This window comes from Salmo salar, chromosome ssa09 (assembly GCF_905237065.1).
Source record: "Salmo salar chromosome ssa09, Ssal_v3.1, whole genome shotgun sequence".
Lineage (NCBI taxonomy): Eukaryota > Metazoa > Chordata > Actinopteri > Salmoniformes > Salmonidae > Salmo > Salmo salar.
Window position 1 is genome coordinate 20,054,045 of NC_059450.1, and position 16,041 is coordinate 20,070,085.

Here is a 16,041-nt window from a genome sequence, read left to right on the forward strand (position 1 = left end):
TCAATTGTCCACTTTGAGCATATGTGTGTATTAGTGACTGTATATGAATGTGTGTGTGTGTGCGCTGTGGTGTGTGTGTGTGGCTGCTTTGAACTCACAGTCATTTCTTGGCCCTGGCCCAGCAGCTCTAGCTGCAGCTGGATCTCTTGGAGGCGCCTCTCCTGCCCTCTCTTCTCCCTTATATCCTGCAGGACCTTCTCTCCTGGTAACCTGTCCCAGCCAGCCTCCAGATCCTGACACACACAACAGACAGTAATGTTCTCATGAGGAACACACCCCTAATCATCACACATGTAGAAGGAGACATTCACTTGACCATAAAAGCAGAGGGGACTTCCATGAGGCAGAGTTGAAACTGTCACAGAGGAAACAGCCATCAAAAGACTTCCACTTAAACCAATAACTAACTACATTGTATAAAAATGCCATCATCCTAAAGTCTAATTAGTCTGTCTGTAGAACTTCACTGTAATGATGCACTGTAATCAATACAATACAATGCAATGAATCCCAATGGCAGATTTCTGTACAATGTTTTAGATTTATGGGAAAAAATCTGAGACATAGGAGAGTTGAAACCAAACCGTCGTAAGAGCTGAGGAAACTGAATAACCCCATTCCACTTCTCATGGGGTCCAACATAAATCTCATATTTATGGCATGGACTTGTAAGCTGGGGACACAGACTGCAGTATGCTACATCCAAAGCAAATGTTGAAAATGGGTCAGGAGGAAATGGATGAATCATGCCTGGAGGACTATCCAGGGCTGATGAATGAGAAGGCCTCGAGAGCTTGTCATGACCATGGGATCTGTTTCATGGGTAGAACATAGGTCTAGGTAGGTCTTGGTTACAGAGGAGAGAAACTCTGAGCAGGCATCATCATGAGGTCTAGACTCCATAGAGACAGATATCTACCCCAGAAATCCATAGATCACATATGTTTATAATGTTTACATTACAGTGCTTTCTTGTAAATTATAATTAAGGTGATTCACAGCAATGGGTTCTGACACATCGTACAAAATATTTCAGAAAATACACTTGTACTTAGGTTCCAAAGGGTGTCCTGGAGAGGTCTTTCTTTCCTGCTTTGAGTGACTAATAGATGACCTGTAGTAAGGTCACAATCCAACCCCTAAAATATATGAGTGCACATTTAAGACCTAACTAAGTAAAATAATGGTTGGTTTTAAGAGGATGTAGCCAACCACAGGGTTCTTCGTGTGTCTAACCAGTGATACGCGGTTAAAGTCTCCATATCCTCTGGTCAGCTTGACATGCAGCACTATTTATGATCTAATCATGTGAAATTGATGGAAATATGATGAAAAATAGACATTTTGAGTGAGATTCGCTCATTGTAGGTTATGGGAGAGGACTGTTCTTTGCAACAAAACAAAAAAAGTAAATAATTGTTATGACACATTTATGATTTCATATACAAGCTGAGTTCAGAGTTGAGAGCTCAGTAACGACGCATTACACACATTTTGTAAATGTATGTCTGATATAAGACCTCATAACAACTTCCATAAGTAGTAAACTTAACAGAATAAGTGTCAATCGCAATTCTATTGATATCCACGTTTCTGTCCACGAAATCATCAAGCACTATGAGATTATTTGATCAATTTTAGATTTGAACATAGAAAGGCCCTCTTTTAACACATGGCATGTGTGTGGCTTCACCTATAAATGCCCTGTAGTTTCCCTGAGCCTGAGGGAAACGATGACAACCTCCGTGTGATGTCTCTTTTAAGTGGTTGTTATTAGAGCCCTTCAGACTCACTCACAACGGACTACCACCGTGGGATCAGGTTGCTCTCGTGCACTTGAGTGAGAAACACGCCGACCCAACTAGGCAAAATACAAATTAAAGTCTAGTTTTACTACCTTATTCACACCACTAACTACATGTTTCTAAAAAATGTTTTCTCAAAAATCGTTGGGAAAGACAGACCATTAATTTGGAAAAGACAGCTTATTCTGCCCTACTTTCAAGAAATCACAACCATCGTCAGAAGACTAGATGAGACATACATTTAGGCTTCAAATACCATTGACTTTTTATCACTTATAATAGCCACATAGGCTACATGGGTATCCTGTGCTATTTCTATTGCATGTACTGTAATTAAGGCTAGAGCTATCAATATATACACTATGGAGTCCACAGCATGTGCACATATTTTATCCATTCAACAGCATTTCTTCACAGTGGAAAGACAACTTAGCATGTGTCTGATTAAGATATGCCTAACCTGAGCAAGAGATTCCATCTCTCATTTATTAAGTATTATTTTCAGTTGCAACATAACTCACTGTAGCCCTGTACACTTGTACCCTCATAAGGGTTGAATGGCAGATTTAGGCACTGATAAGCGCCTACATTGGAATACAGTGGCTGTACAGTAACATGTATACATGACGTCAGAGCTCAGGCTCTGCGCTCCACAACGCTGTATAGGTTTTGACTGTCAGACATTCAGAACTTGAGCTTGAGCAATGCAAGCAACAATAAGTTGCCCCCATCCCTCCCACTAATTGGCCAACCTTTGCAAATGTTTTGTTGTCCGAGTGAGGGAAATGCTGTAAATTAAGAGGACTCAATGTATTTTGAAAGATGCGACGTGAGTCCAAATGTGCATATCATAAATCTCATGCCATATACAGTGTCAACGTTTATGACCACTATGTTTGATATACAGTTAATAGATGACATGTCATCATACCCTGGGTTGTTCTGAACAGAATGAGCCTGTTTGTCTATTGTGAATGCACGCACCTGAATCATGACTCCTTTCCATGCGCACCAAAATAACGATATGTTTCTCTGAATTGCCTTTCGAAAGCCTAACACTGTAAGATCATATTTTATAACTTAGCTAGTTATGTTGGCAATAGAACAAGCTTTCCAATGATGCCCACCTGACCCAGATTGCGATTTATAATGGGCCACTTTTGAATTGCGCCAGTAATTGTGTGATGGCGGGGAGGAAGGGTTGTGCTCCAAACTAAACAAATGTGCTTGCTCTAGTTCCTCAATGGCACAGCTAGGAGATAAAAAAAAAACACCTTATAGTTCAGGGCCATTCAACTAGATTCTTACGGGGGCCAGATATGAAAAAGGATATTTATAGGGGGGCAGATATTTTCTACATGGGATTACTATTCCTAAAACCAGTAGAAAGAAAACATTCACAAACACAATTATAATCTTATGAAGCACTTTTATTAAAATTAAATGTTGCTAAAAGTTCATATTAAGTGCTTTAAGATTAGCTTAATTCAGTGCATCAAATTGTTTAAATAATGGAACACATTTTTAACACAGTTTATCTGCATCACATTAATTTGTACTTTCCTGTCCATTTTACATACAGTTGAAGTCGGAAGTTCACATTCACCTTAGCCAAATACATTAAAACTCAGTTTTTCACAATTCCTGACATTTAATCTTAGTAAAAATTCCCTGTCTGAGGTCAGTTAGGATCACCACTTTATTTTAAGAATGTGAAATGTCAGAATAATAGTGGAGAGAATGATTTATTTCAGCTTTTATTTCTTTCATCACATTCCCAGTGGGTCAGAAGTTTACATACACTCAATTAGTATTTGGTAGCATTGCCTTTCAATTGTTTAACTTGGGTCAAATGTTTCGGGTAGACTTCCACAAGCTTCCCACAATAAGTTGGGTGAATTTTGGCCCACTCCTCCTGACAGAGCTGGTGTAACTGAGTCAGGTTTGTAGGCCTCCTTGCTCACACACGCCTTTTCAGTTCTGACAACAAATTTTCTATGGGATTGAGGTCAGGGCTTTGTGATGGCCACTCCAATACCTTGACTTTGTTGTCCTTAAGTCATTTTGCCACAACTTTGGAAGTATGCTTGGGGTCATTGTCCATTTGGAGGACCCATTTGTGACCAAGCTTTAACTTCCTGACTGATGTCTTGAGATGTTGCTTCAATATATCCATAGAATTTTCCTACCTCATAATGCGATCTATTTTGTGAAGTGCACCAGTCCCTCCTGCAGCAAAGCACCCCAAAAACATGATGCTGCCACCCACATGCTTCACGGTTGGGATGGTGTTCTTCGGCTTGCAAACCTCCCCCTTTTTCCTCCAAACATAACGATGTTCATTATGGCCAAACAGTTCTATTTTTGTTTCATCAGACCAGAGGACATTTTTCAAAAAAGTACGATCTTTGTCCCCATGTGCAGTTGCAAACCGTAGTCTGGCTTTTTTATGGCAGTTTTGGAGCAGAGGCTTCTTCCTTGCTGAGCGGCCTTTCAGGTTATGTCGATATAGGACTCGTTTTACTGTGGATATAGATACTTTCGTACCCGTTTCCTCCAGCATCTTCACAAGGTCCTTTGCTCTTGTTCTGGGATTGATTTGCACTTTTCGTACCAAAGTACGTTCATCTCTAGGAGACAGAACGCGTCTCCTTCCTGAGCGGTATGACGGCTGCGTGGTCCCATGGTGTTTATACTTGCGTACTATTGTTTGTACAGATGAACGTGGTGCCTTCATGCGTTTGGAAATTGCTCCCAAGGATGAACCAGACTTGTGGAGGTCTACAATTTTTTTCTGAGGTCTTGGCTGATTTCTTTTGATTTTCCCATGATGTCAAGAAAAGAGGCACCGAGTTTGAAGGCAGGTCTTGAAATACATCCACAGGTACACCTCCAATTGAATCAAATGATGTCAATCGGAAGCTTCTAAAGCCATGACATCATTTTCTGGAATGTTCCAAGCTGTTTAAAGGCACAGTCAACATAGTGTATGTAAACTTCTGACCCACTGGAATTGTGATACAGTGAGTTAAGTGAAATAATCTGTCTGTGAACAATTGTTGGAAAAATTACTTGTGTCATGAACAAAGTAGATGTCCTAACCAACTTGCCAAAACTATACTTTGTTAACAAGAAATTTGTGGAGTGGTTGAAAAACCAAAGTGTATGTAAAGTTCCGACTTCAACTGAACATAGCTTCATCTTTTGTTTTTATTTACACATATGAAACCTTTTTTGCATGGAATATCTCAGTTAACCAAGCAGCATCACATTATTTTCTACAGTGCCTTCAGAAAGTATTCACACCCCTTGACCTTTCCACATTTTGTTATGTTACAGCCTGAATTTAAAATGGATTAAATTGACATTTCTGGTCACTGGCCTACACACAATACCCCATAATGTTAAAGTGGAATTATGTAAAAAAAAAAAATAATTAAGTATTCAACCGCTTTGTTATGGCAAGCTTAAATACATTCAAGAACTTCTTCAGGCTAGGGTTCTTTTTTCTCAATTTCCGCCTGACTGATGTGCCCAAAGTAAACTGCATGTTACTCAGGCCCAGAAGCCAGGATATGCATATAATTGGTACCATTGGATAGAAAAAACTTTGAAGTTTGTAGAAATGTTAAAATAATGTATGAGACTATAACACAATATATTGATAAACCAAACGTAATTTTCTTTTTTTTGAGAGCCCATGGCTTACAATGGAAAGTATAGGGGCATATTAATATCCAGCTCCCAGATTGCAGTTCCTATGGCTTCCACTAGATGTCAACAGTCTTTGTTCAAGGTTTCAGGCTTGTTTCTTCCAAAACGAGGAAGAATTATGAGTTTTAGTACTGGGACTCAGAGTTGGAAATCAGTCTGTGCGCGCGCAATGAAGAGGACGCGTACCGGCTAATATCACTTTCTTATTGAACATACTTCTTTCCGTATGAAATATTAGTTTAATTACATTTTAGGGTACCTGAGGATTAAATAGAAACGTATTTTGACTTGTTTTAATAAAGTTTAGCGGTAGATTTTTGGATTCCTTTCTCTGCATGTTGAACGAGTGGATTACTCAAATTGCTGGGGCCAACTAAACAGACTTTTTGGGATATAAAGAAGGATTTTATCTAACAAAACGACACTACATGTTGTAGCTGGGACCCTTTGGATTGCCAATCAGAGGAAGATTTTCAAAAAGTACATGAATATTTAATCGCTATTTGTGAATTTATGAATCCTGTGCTGGTTGAAAAATATTTTGACGTGGGGCGTCCTCAAACAATCGCATTTCATGCTTTCGCTGTAAAGCCTATTGTAAATCAGACAATGCAGTTAGATTAACAAGAATTTAAGCTTTTAACCGATATAAGTCACTTGTATATACCTAAATGTTTAATATCCATCATTTGTATGATTATATATTTGAATTGCGCGCCCTCCAATTTCACCGGAAGTTGTCGACAGGTGTCTTTGCTGGGGTTAGCAAGTCACATAATACGTTGCATGGACTCACTCTGTGTGCAACAATAGTGTTTGTGATTTTTGAATGACTACCTCATCTCTCTACCCCAATTATCTGTAAGGTCCCTCAGTCGAGCAGTGAATTTCAAACACAGATTCAACAACAAAGACCAGGGAGGTATTCCAATGTCTCCCTAAGGGCACCAATTGGTAGATGGGTAAAAATAGAAAATGCATTGAATATCCCTTTGAACATGGTGAAGTTATTAATTACACTTTGTATGGTGTATCAATACACCCAGCCACTACAAAGATACAGGTGTCCTTCCTAACTCAGGTGCCGGAGAGAAAGGAAACCGCTCAGGGATTTCACCATAAGGCCAATGGTGACTTTAAAACAGTTAGAGTTTAATAGCTGTGGATAGGATAAAACTGAGGATGGAACAACAACATTGTTGTTACTCCACAATACTAACCTAATTGAGTGAAAAGGAAGCCTGTTCAGAATAAAATATATTTTTAAAATCTATCCTGCTTGCAGCAAGTCACTGGAGTAATGGCACCGGAGGGGATGACTCCAGTTTTACGGGCTCCTAACAGACTGCAATTTTTTTCCCTATTGTTTGTAACTTATTTGTACATAATGTTGCTGCTACCATCTCTTAGGAACAAAAATATCTTCTGGATATCAGAACAGCGATTACTCACCTCGAACTGGACGAAGATTTTTTACTTAATGAGTCCGACGCGAAGGATATACTGCTTCCCGACACCAGGCCCAAATACATATCATTCACGTGAAGAAAAGACAGAAATACAGCGGACGGATATCGGGGTGCCTTGTGAGAATTCTTCGGAGAGTGAGTAACCCGCCTCTACCATCCGTTCTATTGGCGAACGTGCTATCGTTGGAAAATAAACTTGATGATCTCTGTTCGAGACTATCCTACAAACTGGACATTAAAAACTGTAATATCTTATGTTTAAACGAGTCGTGGCTGAACGACGACATGGATAATATACAGTTGGCTGGGTTTTCCGTGCATCGGCAGAACAGAACAGCTACATCTGGTAAGACGAGAGGTAGGTGGGTGTGTGCTTCTATTTGTCAATAACAGCTGGTGCGCAATGTCGAATATTAAAGAAGTCTTGAGGTATTGGTCGCCTGAGGTAGAGTACCTCATGATAAGCTGTAGAACACACTATCTACCAAGACAGTTTTCATCTACATTATTTGAAGCCATCCATTTACCACCACAAACTGATGCTGGCACTAAGACTGCACTCAACAAGCTGTACAAGGCCATAAGCAAACAAGAAAATGCTCATCCAGAAGTGGCGCTCCTAGTGGCCGGGGACTTTAATGCAGGCAAACGTAAAACCGTTTTACCTAATTTCTACCAGCATTTCACATATGCAACCAGAAAAAAAACCTCTAGACCACCTTTGCTCCACACACAGAGATGCATACAAAGCTCTCCCTCGCCCTCCATTTGGCAAATCTGACCATAATTCTTTCCTCCTGATTCCTGCTTTCAAGCAAAAACTAAACCAGGAAGTACCAGTGTCTTGCTCAATACAAAAGTGGTCAGATGACGCGGATGCTATGCTACAAGACTGTTTTGCTAGCACAGACTGGAATATGTTCCGGGATTCAACCAATGGCATTGAGGAGTATACCCCCTCAGTCACCGGCTTATTCCACCGGCATCAATAAGTGCATTGACAACATCGTCCCCACAGTTACTGTGTGTACATATCCCAACCAGAAGCCATGGATTGCAGGCAACATCCGCAAGAGCTAAAGGCTAGAGCTGCTGCTTTCAAGGAGCGGGACACTAATCCGGACGCTTACAAGAAATGTCACTATACCTCAGACGAACCATCAAACAGGCAAAGGGTCAATACAGGACTAAGATTGAATCCTACTAAACCGTCTCTGACGCTCGTCATATGTGGCAGGGCTTGCAAACTATTATGGTCTACAAAGGGAAACCCAGGCGAGAGCTGCCCACTGAAGCGAACCTACCAGACGAGCTAAATGCATTTTTTGCTTGCTTCGAGACAAGCAACACTCAAGCATGCATGAGAGCAACTGCTGTTCCGGGTGACTGTTTGATCACGCTCTCCGTAGCCGATGTGAACAAGACCTTTAAACAGGTCTACATTCACAAGGCCGCGGGGCCAGAAGGATTACCAGGACGTGTACTCAGAGCATGCGCGGACCAACTGGCAAGTGTCTTCACTGACATTTTCAACCTTTCCCTGACCGAGTCTGTAATTCCTATATGTTTCAAGCAGACCACCATAGTCCCTGTACCCAAGGAAGCAAAGGTAACCTGCCTAAATGACTACCGCCCCGTAGCACTCACGTCAGTAGCCTTGAAGTGCTTTGAAAGGCTGGTCATGACTCACATCAACGCCATCATCCCGGAAACCCTAGACCGACTCCAATTCGCATACCGCCCCAACAGATCCACAGATGACGCAATCTCAATCGAACTCCACACTGCCCTTTCCCACCTGGACAAAAGGAACACCTATGTGAGAATGCTGTTCATTGACTGCAGCTCAGTGTTCAACACCAAAGTGCCCACAAAGCTCATCACTAAGCTAAGGACCCTGGGACTAAAGATCTTCTGCAACTGGATCCTGGTCTTCCTGACAGGCCGCCCCCAGGTGGTAATGGTAGGCAACAACACATCTGCCACGGTGAACCTCAACACTGGGGCCCCTCAGGGGTGTATGCTTATTCCCCTCCTGTACTCCCTGTTCACCCACGACCGCGTGGCGAAGCATGACTCCAACAGCATAATTAAGTTTGCTGACGACAACTGTGGTAGGCCTAGTCACCGACAACAATGAGACAGCCTCTAAGGATGTCAGAGACCTGGCAGTGTAGTGCCAGGACAACAACCTCTCCCTCAATGTCAGCAAGACAAAGGAGCTGATCATGGACAACAGGAAAAGCCATTAACATCGACGGGGCTGTAGTGGAGCGGGTCAAGAGTTTCAAGTTCCTTGGTGTCCACATCACCAACAAACTATCATGGTTCAAACACACCAAGACAGTCGTAAAGAGGGCATGACAAGACCTTTTCCCCCTCAGGAGACTGAAAAGATTTGGCATGGGTCACCAGATCCTCAAAGTTCTACAGCTGCACCATCGAGAGCATCCTGACCGGTTGCATCACCGCCTGATATAGCAACTGCTCGGCCTCCGACCTCATGGCACTACAGAGGGTAGTGCGTACGGCCCAGTACATCACTATTTCATTTTCAATAAATGTGCCAAAATGTAATTTTTCTTTATAAAAAAAAAATCACTTGAGAAAAATATATTCAATCAATTTTGAATTCAACAATAACTCAAGGGGTATGAATACTTTCTGAAGCCACTGTATTTTCTATTACTTCATTATTTTCTCTAACTTGCTTTGTTGTTTTTTTTAAACATAGAAACCTTTTATGCATGACATATTGTTAAAAGTTCATTTTAAGTTCTTTAAGATTAGCTTAATTCAATGCATCAAATTGTTTAAATAATGGAACACATTTGTACTTATAACACAGTTGATCTGCATCACATTAATACAATTTTATTAAAATGTCTGTTTTACATACATAACTTTATATTTTTTCAACATTTTATGCATGGCATATCTCATTTGACCAGCATGATATTCTGTTCTATTTTCTATTTCTTTATCATGTTGTTCATTTCTCTGACGTTATTATTATTTTTTTTTACATTGAAACCGTTTTAGGCATATCTCAGTTGACTAGCTTTTGCGGAGAAGTCTCTCTCCCCCACATCAGTAAAGAACGGGTCCCTATAACAAAATGCCCCCCCCCCCCAGTTCATAAAATCTCGTTGGAAAGTTAGCTTTCAGTTACCTAAAAACTCTGACATCACGGGAGTGATCTGTACTGATGATGACTGAATATAGTTGAAGTGTATAGCAATTGAGCGTTTTGTTTGGTTTCAAGGAGAAAATAACATTATTTTAAAAGAAGTCCATTTTTCAATCATGTCAACAACTGTTTTATCCCTCCCCTGTTGTCCCAAATTAAGTCCACTGAATTGATTGAAGATGTCACAAAAAAAAAACCACATCTGATACCAACTCCTCATCATGCATTTTTGCTAGATATGGGTTTTCTTTCTTGTGGTGGCAATCGAGGAGAAAAGCAACTATCTCCTCCATAAACTCATATAGACTGCCCTCGAGAGCGTTATTACCCTTGCTTTGCCACCGAACATCATTATGTTAAATGATGTTCTGAGATGAAAGAGCCGATAGGTAGGCAGACAGACCCTGTTCCCCTGTTAGCAGCTCTGATTGGCTGTAAAAGAAATGTTGGGTGATATTGATTGACAGCACTTAATGGGCGGGACTACAAGAAATATATTCTCCCATTGGAGAATATTGAAAGAGGGCTCCTTTTGGCACTAAACATCTGCATTTTTGTAGGGATTGTTAGGCTGATTTAAAAAAATGATGTTCTGAATTGATCAAAAGGCCATTCTAAATTATAAGTTGAATAGCCCTGTTATAGTTGAAGTAATAAAAGCGCATTGATATTACTTAGGAAGTGTGCACCAGTGGAGGCTTCTCAGAGGAGGAAGGGGAGGACCATCCTCAGTGAATTTCAGAAAAATAAAAAGTGAAACATTAAAAAGTTATCCTTTTAAATATATTCATGTCACCAAATACTTGATTAAAACACATTGTTTTTCAAAGAAGCTCTACAGTAGCCTCAACAGCACTCTGTAGAGTAGCACCATGGTGTAGCCGGAGGACAGCTAACTTCCGTCCACCTCTGGGTACATTGATTTCTATACAAAACTGAGGAGACTCGTCAGTCGAGACCACCTGTTGAAATTTTTCTGCACCCCAGTTCCTGTGTTTTCGTGCATAGTTGAGTTGTTTGGCCTTGTTTCCACGTCGGAGGTATGGCTTTTTGGCCACAAGTCTTCCATGAAGGCCACTTCTGACCAGACTTCTCCAGACAGTAGATGGGTGTACCAGGGTCCCACTGTTTTCTGCCAATTCTGAGCTGATGGCACTGCTGGACATCTTCCGATTGCAAAGGGAAGTAAGCATGATGTGTCTTTCATCTGCTGCAGTAAGTTTCTTTGGCCGTCCACTGCGTCTACGGTCCTCAACGTTGCCCGTTTCTTTGTGCTTCTTCAAAAGCTTGGACAGCACATCTGGAAACCCCTGTCTGCCTTGAAATGTCTACCTGGGAGAGACCTTGCTGATGCAGTATAACTTGTGTCTTGTTGCTGTGCTCAGTCTTGTCATGGTGTATGACTTTTAACAGTAAACTGTCTTCAGCAACCTCACCTTGTTAGCTGAGTTTGGCTGTTCCTCACCCAGTTTATTCCTCCTACACAGCTGTTTCTGTTTCAGTTAATGATTGTGCTTCAACCTACATATTGAATTGATGATCATTAGCACCGGTTTGGCATAATTGTTTAATCATAGACCTGACTTTGTGCAAGTGTATCTACAAGAAATTATGCTGTTTCGAAGGCATTCTTACTTTACAGCATTTTTTCACACCTGCCTAAAACTTTTGCACAGTACTGTGTGTGTGTGTGTGTGTGTGTGTGTGTGTGTGTGTGTGTGTGTGTGTGTGTGCATGCATGCATGTACACACAGTATTTTTTTACTTTCACTTACTTAGCTAACAAATGCAGCTAGCTAGTTTAGCCTACTCAAACACCCGGTTCAAACAGAGAGGAATGCTATGTTAGCTAACTGGCAATGGCTATCCAACACTGGAACTCTTCCAAGTCAAGGTAAGCTTTTGGTTTTATTAATTTATTGCCACCAGGGCCAGCCGGTGTAAGTGGTAAACTGATTGCTGTACACTATACTGCATGATTGTAGCGGGTTTACTAACGTGTTAGTTCTAGTAGTTATGTTGACTATGACATCAATATGGTGACAACGATGTAGGCTGTGTGTAGCAGTTAGCGGTTTTGGTATGAAAGTTTGGCTTGGAAAGTTTTTTTTTTGTTGCCTGGTCACAGACAGCTGTTATATTGTGCACTGAAGTCCACAAATTAAGGGAATAGATGAGAGGAGGAGAGCGTCAATGCGAGAAAGAATTATATACACAATGAGCAAAGTGATCATGCTGTTTATACAGTTCATTCGGGAAATAATTCTTACCCTTTCCCTTTTTCCACATTTTGTTATGTTACAGCCTTATTCTAAAATGAATTAAATAAAACAAATCCTCATTAATTTACATACAATACCCCATAATGACAAAGCAAAAACAGGTTAAGAAATGTTTGCAAATGTATAAAAAAGCAAAAAACAGAAACATCTTACTTACATTAGTATTCAGACCCTTTGCTATGAGACTCGAAATTGAGCTCAGGTGCATCCCGTTTCCATTGATCATCCTTGAGATGGTTTTACACCTGTGGTAAATTCAATTGATTGGACAGGATTTGGAAAGGCACACACACCTGTATATATAAAAGGTCCCACAGTTGACAGTGCATGGCTGAGCAAAAACCAAGCCATGAGTTTGAAGGAATTGCCCGTAGAGCTCCGAGATAGGATTCTGTTGAGGCACAGATCTCGAGAAGAGTACCAAAACATTTCTGCAGCATCGAAGGTCCACAAGAACACAGTGGCCTCCATCATTCTTAAATGGAAGAAGTTTGGAACCACCAAGACTCTTCCTAGAGTTGTCCGCCCAGCCAAACTGAGCAATTGGTGGAGAAGGGCCTTGGTCAGGGAGGTGACCAAGAATCCAATGGTCACCCCGACAGAGCTCCAGAGTTTCTCTGTGGAGATGAGAGAACCTTCCAGAAGGACAACTATCTCTGCAGCACTCTACCAATCAGGTCTTTATGGAAGAGTGGCCAGATGGAAGCCACTCCTCAGTAAAAGGCATATGACAGCCGGCTTGGAGTTTGCCAAAAAGCCCCTAAAATGACTCTCAGACCGTAAGAAACAAGATTCACCTAGTCTGATGAAACCAAGATGGAACTCTTTGGCCTGAATGTCAAGCGTCACGTCTGGAGGAAACCTGGCACCATCCCTACGGTGAAGCATGGTGGTGGTAGCATCATGCTGTGGGGATGTTTTTCAGTAGCAGGGACTGGGAGACTAGTCAGTATTTAGGGAAAGATGAATGGAGCAAAGTACAGAGAAATCCTTGATGAAAACCTGCTCCAGAGCACTCAGGACCTCAGACTGGGGCGAAGGTTCACCTACCAACAAGACAACAACCCTAGGCACACAACCAAGACAATGCAGAAGTGACTTCGGGACAAGTCTCTGAATGTCCTTGAGTGGCCCAGCCAGAGCCAAGACTTGAACCCGAGCGAACATCTCTGGAGAGACCTGAAAATAGCTGTGCAGCGAAGCTCCCCATCCAACCTGACAGAGCTTGAGAGGATCTGCAGAGAAGAATGGGAGAAACTCCCCAAATACAAGACTGCCAAGCTTGTAGCGTCATACCCAAGAAGACTTGAGGCTGTAATCGCTGTCAAAGGTGCTTCAACAAAGTACTGAGTAAAGTGTCTGAATACTTATGTAAGGTGATATTTTCGTATTGTTTTCTTGAAAGAAATTCTAAAAACCTGTTTTTGCTTTGTCATTATGGGATATTCTGTGTAGATTGATGAGAGAAAAAAAGAAAAAATGTAATCCATTTTAGAATAAGGCTGTAACGTAACAAAATGTGGAAAAAGTCAAGGGGTCTGAATACTTTCCGAATGCACTGTATGTGGCTCTGTTTGTGTGTGATCAGGGGTGTATTCATTCCGCCGATTTTGTTGAAAAAACGTTTCTTAAACGGAAGCAAACGGAACGGGGAAAAACATACCTGAATTTGTCCAATAGAAACTCTTGTTTGCAACTGTTGGACTAATGATTACCACCTAGATCAGCTAGATGCAGGCAAAAGTATGCAAGGCAGTATTGAATATGTCACTGTCAGTCACCTTGATTAATCAAATTTCTTTCGACCTGTTGTAGCAACCTCATGATGGGTATAGGGAAAATTCTAGTATCATGTAGTAGCCTAAATCTATTGATGTTACATTGAGCTGGGTAAATGGAATATGAATGACAGTCATCCTATATGCTGTAACAGAAATGAGGCCAGGTTCGTAAAAAAATACAAATCGTCCTCCCTCATCTTAAACGGCACCGACCGCCACAGGTGCGCATAGTTTTATTTTATTATGATCTTTTTTAGTCCTCATTCGGACTAATCTTCCAAAAGTCCTTAAACATTCAAATACAATTTATAATATGATCACATTTTTACATAACACACTGTTTCAAACAGAAATAATACACTGATATATTGACCAGATAAATACTCTAACAGTCTGAAAAGATAGATTGATTACTTCATCAACCATAGTCCAGCACAACCTTCAAATGTATTATATTTAAATGGTTCTAAAGTATTGTTTGAATGTATATATCGAAATGTTTCTGGTTTGCTCAGATAAATGATTCAATGTCTTTATTGCTCTAAATCTAAATGTTATTTAGCCTATTTCTCTTTTCTGTCTGGATAACACAGATGGTGGACAATATATTCCTAGTATTTACTAAATGTCTGTCTCTTACCAACTGAATACTGTTGTGAATAGAGTTTGGCTGTTTTAAATGGTGTACATTGTTTATTGTTTTATTTCACCTTTATTTAACCAGGTAGGCTAGTTGAGAACAAGTTCTCATTTGCAACTGCGACCTGGCCAAGATAAAGCAAAGCAGTTCGACACACAACAACACAGAGTTACACATGGAATAAAAGTACAGTCAATAACACAGTAGAAAAAGTCTATATACAGTATGTGCAAATGAGATAGGATAAGAGAGGTAAGGCAATAAATAGGTTATGGTGGAAAATTAATTACAATATAGCAATTAAACACTGGAATGGTAGGATGTGCAGAAGATGAATGTGCAAGTTCAGATACTGGGGTGCAAAGGAGCAAGATGAATAAATAAATACAGTATGGGGATGAGATAGATTGGACGGGCTATTTACAGATGAGCCATGTACAGGTGCAGTGATCTGTGAGCTGGAGCTTAAAGCTAGTGAGGGAGGTAAGAGTCTCCAGCTCCAGAGATTTTTTGCAGTTTGTTTCAGTCAATGGCAGCAGAGAACTGGAAGGAGAGGCGGCCAAAGGAAGAATTGGCTTTTGGGGGTGACCAGTGAGATATACCTGCTGGAGCACGTGGTACGAGTGGGTGCTGCTATGGTGACCAGTGAGCTGAGATAAGGCAGGGCTTTACCTAGCAGAGACTTGTAGATGACCTGGAGCCAGTGGGTTTGGCGACGAATATGAAGCGAGGGCCAGCTAACGAGAGCATACAGGTCGCAATGGTGGGTAGTATATGGGGCGTTGGTGACAAAACGGATGGCACTGTGATAGACTGCATCCAATTTGTTGAGTGGAGTGTTGGAGGCTATTTTGTAAATGACATCGCCGAAGTCGAGGATCGGTAGGATGGTCAGTTTTACGAGGGTATGTTTGGCAGCATGAGTGAAGGATGCTTTGTTGCGAAATAGGAAGCCGATTCTAGATTTAATTTTGGATTGGAGATGTTTAATGTGAGTCTGGAAGGAGAGTTTACAGTCTAACCAGACACCTAGGTATTTGTAGTTGTCAACAAATTCTAAGTCAGAACCGTCCAGAGTAGTGATGCTGGACGGGCGGGCAGGTGTAGGCAGCGATCGGTTGAAGAGCATGCATTTAGTTTTACTTGCATTTAAGAGCAGT

The 16,041-nt window shown here is 41.0% G+C and overlaps 1 protein-coding gene across 3 annotated transcripts in view; it reads right to left on the reverse strand.

Moving 5' to 3' along the window:
* fsip1 (fibrous sheath interacting protein 1) overlaps nt 1-16,041 on the reverse strand; it is a 65,592-nt gene that overhangs the window by 15,065 nt on the left and 34,486 nt on the right. For 2 of the 3 annotated variants that reach the window (XM_014210447.2, XM_014210446.2), the window contains exon 10: nt 99-233. The exons of the other annotated variant lie outside the window; for it this stretch is intronic. In XM_014210447.2, the coding sequence (XP_014065922.2) occupies nt 99-233 (135 nt within the window). The remainder of the gene's footprint in view (nt 1-98; nt 234-16,041) is intronic. 3 annotated transcript variants of the gene reach the window in all.